At 56.8% G+C, this 16,281-nt stretch overlaps 4 protein-coding genes across 5 annotated transcripts; 3 read left to right on the top strand and 1 right to left on the bottom strand.

The window, feature by feature from the left end:
• Positions 1–64: 64 nt before the first annotated feature.
• Positions 65–7,251, top strand: SYVN1 (synoviolin 1). Of its 2 annotated transcripts, none has more exons than XM_033861024.2 (16): positions 65–194; positions 1,039–1,187; positions 1,413–1,505; positions 1,595–1,747; positions 1,870–1,918; positions 2,334–2,437; positions 3,087–3,213; positions 3,311–3,410; positions 3,488–3,553; positions 3,650–3,766; positions 3,861–4,024; positions 4,311–4,439; positions 4,537–4,689; positions 4,777–4,963; positions 5,791–5,942; positions 6,019–7,251. In XM_033861024.2, exons 2-16 carry the CDS (start codon positions 1,056–1,058, stop codon positions 6,123–6,125), a joined length of 1,833 nt encoding a protein of 610 aa, XP_033716915.1. In that variant the 5' UTR covers positions 65–194; positions 1,039–1,055; the 3' UTR covers positions 6,126–7,251. The 2 variants fall into 2 exon arrangements, with proteins under 2 accessions (XP_033716915.1, XP_033716916.1); XM_033861025.2 differs by lacking the exon at positions 65–194 and adding an exon at positions 203–399.
• On the bottom strand, positions 7,154–10,908 carry MRPL49 (mitochondrial ribosomal protein L49). Its single transcript, XM_033861026.2, has 4 exons — positions 10,781–10,908; positions 9,631–9,775; positions 8,681–8,805; positions 7,154–8,571 (listed from the first exon to the last, which is right to left on the bottom strand). The coding sequence occupies exons 1-4, from the start codon at positions 10,856–10,858 to the stop codon at positions 8,425–8,427; spliced, it is 495 nt and encodes a 164-aa protein (XP_033716917.1). The 5' UTR covers positions 10,859–10,908; the 3' UTR covers positions 7,154–8,424.
• A 126-nt stretch (positions 10,909–11,034) lies between these two features.
• On the top strand, positions 11,035–12,570 carry FAU (FAU ubiquitin like and ribosomal protein S30 fusion). The gene is made up of 5 exons (XM_004324481.4): positions 11,035–11,154; positions 11,421–11,503; positions 11,590–11,734; positions 12,176–12,231; positions 12,398–12,570. Exons 2-5 carry the CDS (start codon positions 11,429–11,431, stop codon positions 12,521–12,523), a joined length of 402 nt encoding a protein of 133 aa, XP_004324529.1. The 5' UTR covers positions 11,035–11,154; positions 11,421–11,428; the 3' UTR covers positions 12,524–12,570.
• A 2,386-nt stretch (positions 12,571–14,956) lies between these two features.
• ZNHIT2 (zinc finger HIT-type containing 2) lies at positions 14,957–16,202 on the top strand. The gene has a single exon (XM_033861020.2). The coding sequence runs from the start codon at positions 14,957–14,959 to the stop codon at positions 16,154–16,156; it is 1,200 nt and encodes a 399-aa protein (XP_033716911.1). The 3' UTR covers positions 16,157–16,202.
• The last annotated feature ends 79 nt before the right edge of the window (positions 16,203–16,281 follow it).

Raw genomic sequence — 16,281 nt, 5'->3', positions numbered from 1 at the left:
TCCCGGCACCGCGCGGAGCGCGCTGCGCGGGCAAGGGAAAGCGGCACTTGGTACGATCCATTCCCCGCCCCGCCCCGCCGGAAGTGAGGTGTCTCACTCCTGAAGTTCCGGCTCGCAGTGGGTGGGGAGTGTTGTTAATCGGAGTCGCCTCCGCAGTCGCGGGGTTTGAGCGGGCTCGCGGTGCTGGGCACCTGGTGAGTGGGCCGGGGCCGGGGTCGGTCCCGGGTTGGGGTTGGAGTCGGGACCTGGATCTTTCCCCTTCAGATCTCCGGGGTCGGCGCGCCCCCTCAGCCCCGTCGCCCGCTTTCGGCCTGTCATCTGGCCGTAGACAGGCTCCCGCGCGGCCGCTCTCAGAGTCTCGGCCCCGTCTGCGACGCTCGCAGCTCCTGGCGTTTACAGGTGCGCGACCGTGGAGGCGACCCGGGTCCCTCTCCGTCCCGCCCCTGCATCCTGACGGTCGGCCGTTTCTCCGGTGCCCCGAGTTGACACTGCCCCGGGGGTTGGGGAGCGCCAGGGTTCCAACCTGACGTACCCCGCCCGCTCCCGCGGGGCGCGCGTCGGAGCTGCCCACCCTGGCGGAGCTGTCACCGGCGCTGTCGCCTGCCCGGCTGCGCCCCCCAGCGCCTTGGCTTCTCCCGGTCCAGGCCGCACGTTCCCGCTGCGGGAGATTTCTGCTTTTGCATCCCACTCCATCACCGTCACTTTAGGGACACTGGGAGCAGTTCCCTCCTCCTCCGACTTTGCTGCCTTTCCTCATTCTTCCCTGGAGGCGGCGGTCTGGCAGGCGGCGTGGAAAGAGCCCTAGATCTGAAACCAGACTAACCCAGGCTGCTGGCCTTGCGTCAGTGTGATCACTTAACCCCTTTGAGTCTCAGTCTTCTAATTTGTAAAATGGGGGAGTATATGCTATTCTTGATGCGATGATGGTGAGGACGAAGTGAGGTTTCCTTTTCTTTCTCCTGTTTACTGGCACTGCGTCTCAGGCACTGTGCTAGGCGTGCACAGTATTGGGCATCACACCGTTCTTTCCCCCCGCAGGTCCCTAGGCCAGGGCAATGTTCCGCACCGCCGTGATGATGGCGGCCAGCCTGGCGCTGACCGGGGCCGTGGTGGCTCATGCCTACTACCTCAAGCACCAGTTCTACCCCACCGTGGTGTACTTGACCAAGTCTAGCCCCAGCATGGCAGTGAGTTCAGGGCTCAGGGAGGGAGGAACTCCCTGGGAGGGAAGGAGGAGTCTGTTTGAGACAGGGGTGGGGCTAAAGGTCAGGTAAGTGGGAGACAAGTGAAGTAGCTGCCAGGCCTAACTTTGAACAAATTGTGATGGGTATGTGGAGAGGCTCCTGAGTGATGAGCCCCGGACAGAGCAAAGCAGAAAGTGACCTCAAACCATAGCCTCCCCTCACTCCTAGGTCCTGTACATCCAGGCCTTCGTCCTTGTCTTCCTCTTGGGCAAGGTGATGGGCAAGGTGTTCTTTGGACAGCTGAGGGCAGCAGAGATGGAGGTGAGATGTTCATGGCTCCAAAGGTAAGGGGCAGGGAGCTGGGCAAGCAGAATGTCTGAGTTCCACATCATTCCTTGCCCAACCTGTAGCATCTCCTGGAACGTTCCTGGTATGCTGTCACTGAGACTTGTCTGGCCTTCACTGTTTTTCGGGATGACTTTAGCCCCCGCTTTGTGGCACTCTTCACTCTCCTTCTCTTCCTCAAGTGTTTTCACTGGCTGGCTGAGGACCGTGTGGACTTTGTGAGTTGGGTCGGGGGGTTCTCTGGAGCAGACAGAGGGCTGGCTTGTGGAGTGATGGCTGGGTTGGGGACATGGAGTGAGCCCCAGCCTTCCTGACGGGCCCCCTCTCTCCTCTGCCTCAGATGGAACGCAGCCCCAATATCTCCTGGCTCTTTCACTGCCGCATTGTGTGTGAGTGAGACCCATGGGAGCGGAGAGGAGGGAGCTGGAGGGAGAAGAGGCACCATGAAGGACTGGAACATGAAAAGTCACTAACCATGGACCTGTACCGTAGAGCACAGGCTGCCCTCGGCCCTCAGCTGTACAGGAAAGATAATTTAGGAAGTTAATTTGCATCATCTCTGCCTGTTCCACTCCAGGGCTTCTCAACTGCCTAGCCCCTTAGCTCTTTGCCTCCTCACCTGGAGCTTGGGCCACCCCTAGGCAGAACTGGAGTTCCCAGGGGGCCGGGTTCAGTGGAGTGTACCCACCTGACTAGATGGCTAGGGCCGTGGTGGGCTTGAGGGTGGGAGCTGTCTTAGAGCAGGAAGTGGCTGTCAGGCCCTGGGCTGACCCCACCAACCTCCCATTTGGGGGGTCCCCACAGCCCTTATGTTCCTCCTGGGTATCCTGGACTTCCTCTTCGTCAGCCATGCCTATCACAGCATCCTGACCCGTGGGGCCTCTGTGCAGCTGGTGTTTGGCTTTGAGGTAAAACTGGCTTGGGAGGTTGGGAGGACAAGCCCAAGGTGGCACTGTTGTGCCCTGACAAACCTTTATCGAGCACCTGCTCTGTGGCCAGCCCGTGTGGGCCACCAAGGAGCAGCCATCAGTCAGTCCCAGCCCCTGCCCTCTACGCACTCCTAGGAGAGCGGGGACGGCGCAGAAAGGCGCGTGTGGAGGAGGAGCCCTGACCTGGCGCTCAGGGAAGGCTTCCTGGAAGTTGATGCCAGAGGAGCTGGCTGTCGATGGACAGAAGGAATTAGCTTGATGGACAGCTGGGGAGGTGTGTCCCCAGCAGAGGAAGAACGTGTCCAGTGACAACAGTTCACGTCTGTTGAGCGCTTACTGTATGCCGGGCCCTGTGCTGAGCACTTGACCTGCATCTCTTTCAATCAGCAAAACAACGTTGTTATAAAGGAACAGTTAATTCTGTCATTTACAGACAAGCAAACTGAGGTTCAGAGAGGTCTACGAGTTGCTGAAAGTCACACTAGCTAGTGAGTGGAGAAGCTAGGAGGACCCCGGCTGTGTCCAAGCCTGTGCTTGTACCGTGGCCCTCCGCTGTGCACAGGCCTGGGGACAGCGGTTTGGCTGGGGCCCGGGGCCTGTGTTCATATGTCCACCCCCCCACCCCCAGTATGCCATCCTGATGACTATGGTGCTCACCATCTTCATCAAGTACGTGCTGCACTCTGTGGACCTCCAGAGCGAGAATCCCTGGGACAATAAGGCCGTGTACATGCTCTACACGGAGCTGTTTACAGGTGAGACAGGCCTGGACCTCTCCTGACCTGCACCAGTGTCCCCAGCCCTGCCTACCAGGCCCTGTGACCTGCCACTCTCTGCACCCCTTGCCCCCAGGCTTTATCAAGGTTCTGCTGTACATGGCTTTCATGACCATCATGATCAAGGTGCACACTTTCCCTCTCTTTGCCATCCGGCCTATGTACCTGGCCATGAGGTGAGCCTAGCCCTGCCCTGCCACAGCTCTGACCCCTCCCCTCCGTCTCCCTCCTTCTACTGAAACTGTCTTTTCAGGCAGTTCAAGAAAGCTGTGACAGATGCCATCATGTCTCGCCGAGCTATCCGCAACATGAACACACTGTAAGTGGGCGTGTCCTAGCTGCTCGCCCAGGCTGTGCCCCAGGTGCCCCTGCCTCCAGCTCTGGTCTTGACGTGTCCTTGGTCTGTCCTAACCAGGTATCCAGACGCCACCCCAGAGGAACTCCAGGCGATGGACAACGTCTGCATCATCTGCCGAGAAGAGATGGTGACTGGTGCCAAGAGACTGCCCTGCAACCACATTTTCCACACCAGGTGGAGATGCCCTGAGCAGCCTGCACATGAGGGAGCGGCTTTGGAAGGCAGACCCCGAGGCACCTGCTAACTGTTGCCTGGTCTTGACCCCCAGCTGCTTGCGCTCCTGGTTCCAGCGGCAGCAGACCTGCCCCACCTGCCGTATGGATGTCCTTCGGGCGTCGCTGCCGACCCAGTCACCACCGCCCCCTGAGCCTGCGGATCAGGGGCCACCACCTGCCCCCCACCCCCCACCACTCCTGCCCCAGCCCCCCAACTGTGAGTGGCACTCATCTGGCCATCCAGCACACTGCTGGGTTCTCGCCCCAGACTGGGAGTGGGAAATGCGGAGGTGAATCAGAGTCCCTGCCCTCGAAGCTCAGTCTGGGGCCGGGGGGCTGGTCACGGGAAGAGACGCAGATGATTGCCGTCACGTCTGATCCGTGCTGGGCTCAGAGAGGGCCTGTGGGAGCAGAGGACAGAGCCCCAATACCTGGTCCCTTGCCTGCGATTTGGCTCTATCTCAGTTTGGACCTTTTCTCACCACCCCGTCCTCTCTCTGCAGTTGCCCAGGGCCTCCTGCCTCCCTTCCCTCCAGGCATGTTCCCGCTGTGGCCCCCCATGGGCCCCTTTCCTCCTGTCCCACCTCCCCCCAGCTCTGGAGACGCTGTGGCCCCTCCGTCCACCAGTGCAGGTGAGTCTTTTGGGTAGCACGCCAGCCAGGACGGTGGAAGGAAGGGAAGCAGAGGCCCCTCAGCACGGACTAACTTCCTGTTCTTGCTCTTTCGCAGCCCTTTCTCGGCCCAGTGGAGCAGCCACAACCACAGCTGGTTCTGCTGCCTCTGCCCCAGCACCTGGCTCGGCCTCCACCCCTGACGCTGGCCCTGCCCCAGGCTTCCCCTTCCCTCCCCCGTGGATGGGCATGCCGCTGCCTCCACCTTTTGGTAAGCTGGGCCGCTCGTGGGGTTGTTTTGGGAGGTGTGGGGGTGTCAGGCCCAGGCAGCCCAGGCTGAGCCTCTCTCTCTCTCCAGCCTTCCCCCCGATGCCTGTGCCTCCTGCCGGCTTTGCTGGGCTGACCCCAGAGGAGCTGCGGGCTCTGGAAGGCCACGAGCGGCAGCACCTGGAGGCCCGGCTACAGAGCCTGCGCAACATCCACACGCTGCTGGATGCCGCCATGCTGCAGATCAACCAGTACCTCACCGTGCTCGCCTCCCTCGGGTATGCCTACACGGGGGCCAGGGTGGGCAGCAGGGGTGTGGGGCTGCCGAGAGAAGGCCCCCAGCAGTGGTTCTGGGCCTTTTTCTCCCCTGCCACCCTGTGATACGTGTCGATTCGGGCATTCTATCTGTAGGCACACCCAAGGTGTCGGGGTTCTTGGTTCCTTTTTATCTTCCCACTGCAGAAGGCCTGTCTGGATCTGAGGAGGAGTGGTGTTTATCAGAGAGCTATCCTTGAATCTTGTCCTCGTATATAATTCCCAGTACTTTAATCACGTATACTCTCTTGACACAGGGCGACACTTTGACTGGGAATCACTGCCCCTGATCTGAGACAGCAAATACAAAGTCGCTTGGAGCCAGCTTGGCCCGAATTCAAGTCCTGATCTTATTACTCACTTGCTCTGTGACCTCCATTACCTTATTTGAATAGAGTTCTAATTCCTATTCGCAGGGGATATAGACAAAGTGCTGGCACCCAGCAATGTCGGTACAGACTTGGAGGGGAGCTTGAGTCTGAGACTTGCGTGCTTTGTGTTATTCAGTGCACTGTCTTAGCTGGTACTCTAGAAGGTGCCTGGCATCTCAGAGTGGCAACCCTGCAGTGTAACAGTGAACAAGGCCAACGGTCCCTGCCCGCAAGTGGTTTACAATCAATCTGTGGTATAGAATTCCAAGAATCAGTCAACATGTGTTCAGTCGTGTCTGCGTCACTGGGGCTCCGAGGCACATCGGTGCTGGAGTGCACCCCGCAAGGCTCACGGAGGGCAGAATCTCTCGAGTCGTGCCAGGATGCCAAGGCCCTCTTCTTGTCCCTTCTCTTCCTAGGCCCCCCCGGCCTGCCACCTCAGCCAACCCCACTGAGGAGACTGCCCCTACAGCTGTCGCTGCTGCCTTCTCCACCAGCACCCCCAGCTCTGAGGCCACCACCCCATCCCTGGGAGCCTCCCCACCAGCCCCTGAACCTGAAAAGCCTTCAGGTAGTTGCGGTCAGCCTACAGTGGGGTGGGGCAGGGGACTTCTCTGGGTTCCGCTTCTGGACCTCTCTGTCCCCAGCTCCTGAGTCAGTGGGCACCGAGGAGCTGCCTGAGGATGGGGAGCCTGACGCAGCAGAGCTCCGCCGCCGTCGCCTGCAGAAGTTGGAGTCCCCTGTTGCCCACTGACACTGCCCCAGTCCTGGCCCCTGCCCCCACTCTTGAGCAGTCCGCGCTGGAACACGTCCTGCCACCAAGTGGCAGCTCCCTCTCTCTCTGCACCAGGGAGTAGTAACCCCCAGCTCTGACACAGAGGAGGTGGCATCTGACCAAGTGGAAAGAGGCCTGAGGCCCCAGTTGACTCCAGCCCTTACAGTCCCAGGCAGCCATGGGGATCTTGGGTCAGTTCCAGCCCTCCTCTCCAACCCTTCAGCCCTGTGTTCTGCTGGGGCCACGAAGACAGAAAGGTGCAGTGTCTGAGAAGCCCTCTGACCCACCCAGTCCCTTTCTGGGAGAAGGGGAGCCCCTCCGAGCCCCCCTTGTGTGTGGAGTCACGCTGCAGTGCCGAACAGTATTAGCTCCTGTTCCAAGTGTGGACTCAAGGGGCTGGAGGTAGGCCAGGAACTTGCTCCCGGGCCCACCCACGAAGACTGGTACTGATGTCATTTTCTTACCCGAACTCCCCAGGAGCCCTTTGTGGTGGTGGCTGTGCCCCTTGTGCCCTGTGGCATTTCCATGTCTTACTGGCAACCACACAGCTCAGGGAAAGGAGTGTCTGGGGTGGAGAAGCAGGCCGGCAGCACTGAAGGGCCCTGCTCTGCCCCTCCCCCCCAGGCCCTTTTCTCCCTGCAGTTTGTCTGAGGTGAGACTGTCCCTGGTCTCACCCAGCAGCCACTGTGCAACCTCAGTCTAGGCTGAGGGCTCTTGTGTCTGCTTCTGAACCACTGCAAGCCCCAGAACCTACAGAAGGCAACTTCTTAACTTACAGAATTTTGCTTGAGTTTAGAAGAATTGGAATTACTTCCTTGCTATTGTCTTTTGGCTTAAATTTTGTCTTTGAATTTGAATGCTTGACCCCAGGAAAGGGGAGCAGGAGTGCCAAGCTCCCTGTCTTTCCAGTTTAGAAAAGGCTCTGGGCCAGGTGGGGACGACAGGAGCCAAGGCATTGCCTGCCCCTGTCTTTTGCCCCTCAGTGTTGTGTTACAGGAGTTGCTGGAGACAGTTTCAGATGATTATTTAATTTGTAAATACTGTACAAATTTTAATAGCTTAAATTGTATATACAGCCAAATAAAAACTTGCATTAATGACTGGTGGAACTGGTGTGATAGGAGCAGTGTGCCATGCTCCTTTTTCTTAACTCAGGCCGTAGACTCGAGAGTGGCCTGGAATCTCAAGGAGTGAGGGTTTACTTACACAAGCCAGCACTGTTATTGGGCACAGTGTTGAATATTAAGGTATTAGAAAGATATACCCATTTTACATATGAAGAAACTGAACCCCAGAAAGGTTAGGTACCCTGCCTTAGGTCAGAGCAAGTAGGGGAGCCAGGCTCTGAACCCTGTCTTAAGCCAGCTTGCTGCTGAGATGGGGTGGGAACTCTGGCTTTTGGCCCTTGTGACTCCCAAGGATGGGGCAGGTGTGAAGGTTCCTTGGCCGGGGTGGGATGGGATGGCAGGGACAAAAGGTCAGCATCTTCCTGCCTGCAAACCCCCTGTCCAGCCTTGATACTAGGTCAGCAACCTGGGAAGGATGGCCCTGTGCTGGGCTGCTAGGAGCTCTCAAGGAGCCCCTTGTGGGCAGACCAGCTAAAGCTAATCACTTAATTTGCTGGAGCTGGAAACCCAGTCAGACCCAACTCTTAATATGGAATGGAATAGAGGTAACTGGCCTTTTTGCCTCTCCATGGGTAAAAGGAATGAGCCAAGGGGCTGACGTGCACTACAGTTGGAACTGAAGACCTCCAGGACCCACGTCTGAGTCGTGTTGTGTTCTCTGTAGCCTCTACCAAGTCAGGTATGACCTAGAGCAAGGGCTCAGGGATTTTTCTGCCGCAGTGAGGGTCTGCGGGCCAAGGAAGGAATGTGCCCAATGGGTCTGCCCTGTGCTACCCTCCCGTAAACTGGGCTGGGCTACTGCTTCCAACAGAGGGGCAGTCAATCACCTCTACAGCTTGAATAGCTGAGTCCAAGGAGCTCCAATGAAGGGAAAGCAGGAACACGCCAAAGTGGGGGGGCGGAGGAATTAATGCTCCCCCCTAGCTTGGCCGTTCCTGGTGGGTCTCCAATATTAGACAGCCCTCCCCCCGTGCTGGCACCTATACAGTCCCATTTCCTCCTTTATGCAAACAAGGCCTGCTCCAAGGCCCTCAGCCCTGGTCTCTGTGCCCCTTCCCCCTAGCTGCCTCAACAGCCACTCCCCTCGTCCTGAGATCCCCGGCACTCCAGCCGCAGGGGGACGCTGGTCGTGCAGGCTGCTCAGCTGGGCTTCAGAAGCCCTTCTCCAGAAGCCAGGCTTTGAGCTGCTGATCAAAGTAGCCCTTGACCCGAAGGGTACCTGTCACCTCATTGACCTGGGTGATAGGTGTCTTCCCCAGCAGCAGGCTCAGAAAATCTTCCACATCCTTCTGCAGGGCCTGGGGGAAGATGATGAATCAGGCCTGGTAAGACCTTTCCCTCTAGAGGGTTCCCATCCCTTCAGCCCTGAAAGGTCAGAACCGGACCCTGACCCACCCACCCACTTACCCAAATGTCCCCCTCCACCTTCCGGATCACAGTCATCTGACGGTTTCCATGCGTGATGTCCTTGTAGACTGGGATGTTGTGCATACGAGAGCGTCGCACAAAGTAGGGCAGGTTGGGTGGGGGGTCTATGACAGAGAGGGACAGTGATAAGTCAAATGTTCCCAGACTTCATCTCACCTCAGCCAAAGCCTTTCTCCTCAGAGTGTGCAGGGGGTCAGTGAACCTAACAGCAAAGCCACCTCCAGACTTCAGATCAGGAGACCTGCTCTTTCCCTAAGTTTAGAGCCAGGACCAGCTTGTTCACCCTGGTACCTCAAGGCCCAGCACAGGCCTGGCACCAGAAGGTGCTCAAGAAGAAACAAGGTCAGGGCTATGCCTCCTGGGATCTTTGAGTCCCCCTCTGGAGCCAATCCTTGCCCTTCTCCACTGGGTAGGGGAGGCTAAAATCAATCTCTGGCACAAAGGGATGGGGGTTTATAAGAACTGAACACCTACCACAGGCTGGGCTCTGCATGACATGCTTTATGTGTTGAGCAGATGATCTCTATTTTGCTGCAGCTGAGGTTGGGAGAAGCTAAGTGACTAACTCAACCATACTGGCAATAGACAGCAAAGCCAAATTTGGACCCAGAACTGCCCACCTCCCAAGCTGTGTTCTCAATTATGGCCGGGGGTGGAGGTGGGGGTCCAAATTCTTGGGTCTTCTCTCTATGCTTCACTTTTCCCACATGGGAAGCCCTCACCCCAGTAGTGTGGATGGATGGGTACTAGCCAAACAGGTCTCCGATCCCTGGCCCTTTGTTGAACGTAAGACAGATGCTAGCTCTGAGAGATCTCAACACAAGTCCTGAACCCTCTGGGGAGTACAGAGCCTCAGCCAGGGCAGATAGATCTCTAGGTAGGGGGATGTTTCCCTGCAGCCTTCAAGCCATCCCCATCACCCAGCTCACCTCTGGGGGGCTGCCAGCCACTAGAAGTGGGATAATGTTCATGCTTTGGGGGCTTTGGGATGCTGGTGGGGGGTAACAGGCGCTCCACAAAACGGTATTCATCCACAGACTCCACGAAGCTGGGGTAATCAGGAGGCCCCTGGGTCTGGCTCCGAGGGGGGGAAAAAAAAATCTCTCCATCAGCCTACCCATCCCCCACGCCCCACCCACCACCCCAGAATAGAGAGAACTTCAGTTAAGTAGAAAAAAGAAACATGACAAGCAGAGAGAATAGTATAAATATAAAAGGCTGGACGTAGGAAAGCACCAGACTTCAGTTTGCTAGAGTGCAGGGTACAAGTGGGTCTGAAAAAGAAGTTCAGGAACTCGGAAGGGCTTGCCTCTCTCAGGATTTTTGTGGGACTCAAATGAGAAGTGTGTGTATACATCTGAAAAGCTGGGTAACCGTAAGTGTGACCAATACGGCATTCTTCAGTATTTTAAAGTTTCCTGTGAAGATTCTACTGAAATATTCTAGTTCTGGGTTAGGCTCTTTCAGCAATCGTGAAAATTTCCCACTCACACTCATCCGATGTGACCCTCCCTCACCTGGAATATTTCGGCCTCATATGGACACCACCAGGCACTAAGTGCTTACAACTTAATTCGACAAGTCAGGTATTTTATTACCCCCCGGTGTACATCCAAGAAAGATTAAGACATTAGCAAACAATCTACCTAAGGTCACATTCCGGAGTCTGTCCTCCTATACTTCTCCCAACAGATACCCTGGACTCCTGATAGGCCCCAGGGTTACAATGAGAATGAGAAGATGAAGTGGCCTATATATCGTGAGTCCTAGGTTCTCAGAAGTGTCGCCAACGATCTGGGGCCAATTCCCACACTCTGGTACGGTTTCCCCTTCAAAAAAATAGGCAGCGAGAGTCTATGTGCAGCACCTCCCAGTTCCAACTAACTCAAGTTGTCCTCCAATCATATTTCAAGCCCCACACTCCGAAACGCGCTCCAAGCCCTGCCACCTTCCCTGTCAATCTTTTATCTGAGCTCCAGAAAAGTGCCCCCTAGATAGGGACGCGGTTTTTAGACTACAAGAAATACGGTGAGCCTCCACCCAGCCCTCTGCCCCCAGCTTCTGGGTCAGCGCTCTCACCAGTAGCCGCAGCCCGCAGCCCGGCAGGACACCGGTCCTCCAGCCTCGCTGCACAGCCCGAAACATGGTGGCTGCCATCTTGAACTCCCCCGTACACTCGCTTTCTGCGCGCGCAACCAACCTGGTCCCGCCCCTTCCGGCTCGCCCGGCGCCCACCCCCACCCCACCCCCACCCACCCCGGGACCGAGAGAACGCCTGCGCAAAGCACAAAGAGGCGGAGCCAGGCGGCCTAGGGCGGTACAAAAGTCAGAGGCCTTGTCGGTCGCTCAGCAGTGACGTGACACGCAGCAGGCGACGAGGCCGCACCCGCCCTAGCTCCTTCCTCTTTCTCGACTCCATCTTCGCGGTAGCGGCAGCGGTATCCGCGTTTCAGGTAAGGTTTGTGCCACGGATGGATCCGAAGGGCTCGCAGGTTGGCCGCGAGGTTAGAGGACGCGGGAAAAACGGGGGAAGAAGGGCTGCTCTGGGGGCCAGGCCAGTCCCCGTCCGACCTCCCTGGCAGGCCCGGCCTTACCCACGTGAGACCCCGAGACCACCTACTTTTCGGCGCCGTCGTCCCCGGCCTGCCACCCATTTTCTGACTCTCCTCTCGCCCAGAGTATTTTTTCTCTTAACAGCACCCCCCCTTTTTTTTTTCAGTCGCCAACATGCAGCTCTTTGTCCGCGCCCAGGAGCTACACACTCTCGAGGTGACCGTCCAGGAGACGGTCGCCCAGATCAAGGTAAGGCTCCGTGGTGCTCCCTGGGGTCTTCTGTGTTTTTCATCCTCGCCCGCCGCGGGAACGCTGAGTCTCGTTTTTCCCTGTAGGCTCATGTAGCCTCGTTGGAGGGCATCGCTCCAGAAGATCAAGTCCTGCTTATGGCAGGCACACCCCTAGAGGATGAGGCTACCCTGGGCCAGTGTGGGGTGGAGGCTCTGAGCACTCTGGAAGTAGCCGGCCGCATGCTTGGAGGTGAGTTGGGGAGGTCTGTGTTTTGAACTGCTTTGTAAGCTCATGGGTGTAGGGTGTGTGCTCAGTCCAGGGTGGTTCTTCCTGTTTACATCTCTCAGAACGAACTTTTTGAGAGGTCCATGGGAGACTGAGCCAGAGTGTCATTCTATTTCAGTCACTTACTAGATAAAACCCTTGTCTGTGTCCTAATTTACTCACTAAAATCAGGAGGTCGGACCAGATCTCCAAAGTGCTCTTTAGGCCTTAAGGTCAGTAGTTGGAAAATTCTGAAGTGACACCCCAGAATGTACCAGACTAGACATTCTTAGATTTCAAGTGTGACTTTGTTTTCATTCCCTGTTTGGGCCCATCTTGCCTTTAAACTTGAGTTGAGGGAGAAAGGGTTCTGCTGGGTGGGGCCTTCTTGTTCTAACTGCTTGCTGTCCTCCTTTCCTATCACAGGTAAAGTCCATGGTTCCCTGGCCCGAGCCGGGAAAGTAAGAGGTCAGACACCGAAGGTAAGTGAGAGTATTAGTGGTGTTGTTTGGACTTCGTTGTCTTGTGGCACAGCTAAGCCAAAACCCTTGGCCCTTGCCCTGTTTGCTTTCTCCCTTCCTGGCGATGAACCTGAGGGAAGGCATGGAAGAGGCACCCCCAGGTTTGATCATCCCTCCCTTTTCCCAGGTGGCCAAACAAGAGAAAAAGAAGAAGAAGACGGGCCGGGCCAAGAGGCGTATGCAGTACAACCGGCGCTTTGTCAACGTTGTGCCTACCTTTGGCAAGAAGAAGGGCCCCAATGCCAACTCTTAAGTGTGTTGTTATCTTGGCTTTCTCTAATAAAGTCACTTACCCAATTATCTCATTGTTTCATCTTCATGTGCAGAGCCTCAGGGATAGATGTGGCTTCTCAGGCTGGTGGTATGAAGAACAGTGAGGCCTCATTTTGGTTTTCTTGGCGGTGTCAAGAGTCAGCAGCTTGGCAGGGATGTGTGGGTGGAGGTGGATGAGTGGTAAACTACAACAACAAAAAAAGCTTCCTATGAAAATTGGTAACCATAAATGCCAGCCCTTCAGATGGAGAGTTGAGGAAAATTCCAATCCCAATGCTAAATAACTTGATAATTAACTTCCAAATACTTTCTTTTTTTGGTCTTTTTCTTTTAAACAGAAGATAGCAGGAACCATCGTTGTGGGAGAGATTTTATAGGGGCAGCAATGGAGAGGAGATTGATCGAGTAGAAGATGTATCAGGGAACACCAGTGTGGCATTTCCCTGCACTTGGAACCAGCTGTGGCTTTAGTAGAATCCAGACCAGGAATCTGGTCTGCCCCAGCTTCAGAAAGTATTGCCTGATTACATTAGTACTGCAGTGATCTTATTTGTTCTGATTACCTGATGGGCCTTGCTAACCTAATCACAGGTGAGGTGGCGCAGTTGATTGTTTCAGTGTTCCCAGAATTGGAGTTCTCTGGGGCTGATTCAAGTTTCCTCCTAGCAACACATGCATACCCATTCATTCATTCTGCTAAGCTTTTTGAACCTGCTGGTTCTTGGAATACAGCATACTACGGGGTAAAGACCTTGGGCTCTAGACTTGGTCTGCCTTGAGTTTGGATCCCTGTTCCATTTATTCACTGGCTGGCTGACTCTTTTTGGGCTGTGCCATACAGCATGTGAAATCTTAGTTCCCCCACTAGGGATCGACCCGGGGCCCCAGCAGTGAAAGCGCCGAGTCCTAACCACTGGACCACCAGGGAAGTCCATTGCCATCATCTCTTGCGAGTTGCTTTGAGGATTTTATGGGAAGTGCTTAGATCAGCACCTGCCCTCTAGAAAGTGCACAAATATATTGGCTATTTTTGAGTTCTACAGTGAGCTTCCTAGAAAGACATTGACCCCCATCCCTTTTAGGAGTTTAGATTCTTGTGTGGAAAGCAAGGAAACTAGTTACAAGTGTTAATGATCTCAGAAAGTAAGCAGGGTGCTGTGATAAAAGGGAGTGTGACAGGTAGATAACTGTCCTAGGGGAGGTCTCTGACGATGGGATGTGTGTGAGACCTGAAACAGGAGCTGATCAAGTGGTGAGATGGTGAGAGTTCCAGCTAAGAGACCTGTGTGCAAAGGTGAGTGGCAGATCCTGCAGGGTCTTGTCAGATGTGGAGAGGAGTTTGGTTTGAGTCCAAGTGCAGGTCAGGGTTTTAAGCAAGGGCCTGATGTGATCTGACTGGTGATCTAGTATTTTCTCTGGCTGACTTTTCTGGAGGGCTGGCAAGAAAAAAGGAAACCAGTTAAGCTGGTGTCATCCAGTTGAGCAAGTAGCTTAGACCACCAGTGGTGAAGGGGATGCAAAACTGAGCAGACTCTTCAAATCCATCCAGGTCGTGGTAGGGAAACAGATGACCCAAACTGAGATAGAGACAAGGTATTTCGAAGGCAGAGCTGACTAGAGGTGGGGCTGGGTATGAGTGAGGTGAGGGACCAAAGAACCACAGCTTACTTTTAGGGGTGCCATGGATCAAGTCTTCACAGCGCTTGGCACAGTTTGTGAGTCGTCACCTGCACTCTACCACAAACTGTAAGGCCCATTAGGGCAGGAACCTCACCTCATTTTTCTCTTCAGTGTGTTTTCGCTGCCTAGTGTGAAGTTTGCGCTTTAAAGTTGGATGAGGAAGTCGAGCAAGAGCTCAAATATTTGTTAACGCTTCTTCTCAAGAGGGAAATGCCCCCAACACACCCAGTCTAGGCACCCCGCCTTGGCCTTCTTCCACCCTCCCCTTTGTCTGTGTCCCCTAGTAGAATGGCTGCCCCTTCAGCGCAGGGACGCCTCATCTCCCATGGGTTTAGCACAATTAGTGGCCCAGAGTAGATTAAGGTTAGCAAAGATTGGGTTTTGCCGCAGCGCTTTATAGTGCCCAAAAGGTAACCACTAGGGGGCGAGCTGGTACCGGCGAAGCGTCCGCCGGAAGCACTTTCCCTACGCTCCCACCGCGCAGGGCCGAGCTCCGCCGCAGCCGGGGCTGAGCTCGTACCTCCCCACCGGTTCCGGCGCATAGCCCAAGCGCGGCTCAAGAGATGGGTGGGGCTTGGCTTCCGAGTGTGGGCGGAAACTGACGAGAATCCTCGAAGAGCTTTGACTAAGCAGTCCGTCGGCCCCGCAAAGAGGCGGAAGTAACCGAGAAGCGCCGGAAGATTGTGATCTGCTGCCCTTTTGCGTTCCCGTGTGGTGTGCGGCGCCAGTTGCCATGGAGCCGGCCGGGCCTTGTGGTTTCTGCCCCACCCGGGAGGCCCAGCCAGCGCGCTACACCTGCCCTCGCTGTAACGTGCCCTACTGCTCGCTGCGCTGCTACCGGGCGCATGGCACCTGCGCCGAAGACTTCTACCGTGACCAGGTGCTGGGAGAGCTGCGCGGCCGCAGCGCCTCTCCCAGCCGCCTGGCCAGCGCCCTACTGCGGCTGCGTCAGCAACGTGAGACCGAGGACGAGCCCGAGGACGCAGGCCTCAGGCCTGGTCCGGCGCCCGGCGGCCTCTCAGGACTCTGGGAGCGGCTGGCACCGGCCGAGAAGGCGGCCTTCGAGCGGCTGCTGAGCCGAGGCGAGGCCGGGCGGCTGCTGCCCCCGTGGCGGCCATGGTGGTGGGTTCGCGGCGCCGGGCCGCGGCTTCTGGAGGAGCTGGGTGATGCCCCGGGCTGTGACGCCGAGGAGCTGGAGCCCTCCCCTCCGAGGACGCCACCGGAACCCGAGAAGGATGAGCCTGCGGCTGCCGAGCCAATTCTCGGAGACGTCCCCGGGGCCTGCCCTCCCGCCGTGCCCACCCTCATCCCCACGCTGGCCAGCCTGAGCAGGGGCCGGGCGTCGCCGCTCGTGCGCTTCCAGCTGCCCAACGTGCTGTTCGCCTACGCACACACTCTTGCCCTGTATCACGGCGGCGACGAGGCTCTGCTCTCTGAGTTCTGTGCCACGCTGCTCAGCGTTTCTGGAGTCCTGGGCGCCCAGCAAGTCTTCACCTCTACCGAGGAGGCCCTGCAGGCCGCAGCCCACGTGCTGGAAGCAGGCGAGCATCCCCCCGGACCCCTGGGCACACGGGGTGCCATGCGCGAGGCCGCCCTCATCCTGCTGGGTGAGGGCCCGGCCAACCAGAAAGGCTACACGTTGGCAGCACTGGGGGACCTGACACAGACCCTGGGCCGAGCCCGGAAACGAGCTGTGGCCCCTGAGGAACGAGATTGCCTCTACCGGGCCCGAAAGAAGTGCCAGTTCCTGCTGTCTTGGACCAACGAAAATGAGGAGGCCCTCACACCCCTGGCTCTAGACTGCGCCAGGGCCCACCGAGCCCACACTGTGGCAGCCGTGGAGGTGGCAGCCCTCACTGGGGAGCTGGAGCAGCTCTGGGGAGGCCCCCTGCCACCTGCCCGGAGGACTCTCATTGAGGAGCTCCTTGACTGAACTGGACACTCTGTCATTAATAAAGCTGTGACTGGTCTGCCCTGTCGCCAGTGCCCATTTCTGAGTGCCAGCTGCTGTGCCACCCACCCCCAGACGCTTGTGGCCACAGGCCACCTGTCAGCTTC

This window comes from Tursiops truncatus, chromosome 8 (assembly GCF_011762595.2).
Source record: "Tursiops truncatus isolate mTurTru1 chromosome 8, mTurTru1.mat.Y, whole genome shotgun sequence".
NCBI lineage: Eukaryota > Metazoa > Chordata > Mammalia > Artiodactyla > Delphinidae > Tursiops > Tursiops truncatus.
The sequence above is the reverse complement of the archived record's forward strand: the minus strand, read 5'-3'. Positions and strand labels throughout refer to the sequence as shown.

Coding starts and splice junctions, on each gene's coding strand:
- SYVN1 (XM_033861024.2), top strand. CDS start 1,056: ATGTTCCGCACCGCCGTGATGATGGCGGCCAGCCTGGCGCTGACCGGG. Junction 3,214..3,310: donor CTACACGGAGCTGTTTACAG/GTGAGACAGGCC, acceptor CCTTGCCCCCAG/GCTTTATCAAGGTTCTGCTG. Junction 4,025..4,310: donor CCTGCCCCAGCCCCCCAACT/GTGAGTGGCACT, acceptor CTCTCTCTGCAG/TTGCCCAGGGCCTCCTGCCT.
- ZNHIT2 (XM_033861020.2), top strand. CDS start 14,957: ATGGAGCCGGCCGGGCCTTGTGGTTTCTGCCCCACCCGGGAGGCCCAG.
- MRPL49 (XM_033861026.2), bottom strand. CDS start 10,858: ATGGCAGCCACCATGTTTCGGGCTGTGCAGCGAGGCTGGAGGACCGGT. Junction 9,776..10,780: donor GCTGCGGGCTGCGGCTACTG/GTGAGAGCGCTG, acceptor CCTCGGAGCCAG/ACCCAGGGGCCTCCTGATTA. Junction 8,806..9,630: donor TGGCTGGCAGCCCCCCAGAG/GTGAGCTGGGTG, acceptor TCTCTGTCATAG/ACCCCCCACCCAACCTGCCC.
- FAU (XM_004324481.4), top strand. CDS start 11,429: ATGCAGCTCTTTGTCCGCGCCCAGGAGCTACACACTCTCGAGGTGACC. Junction 11,735..12,175: donor AGCCGGCCGCATGCTTGGAG/GTGAGTTGGGGA, acceptor TTCCTATCACAG/GTAAAGTCCATGGTTCCCTG. Junction 12,232..12,397: donor TAAGAGGTCAGACACCGAAG/GTAAGTGAGAGT, acceptor CCCTTTTCCCAG/GTGGCCAAACAAGAGAAAAA.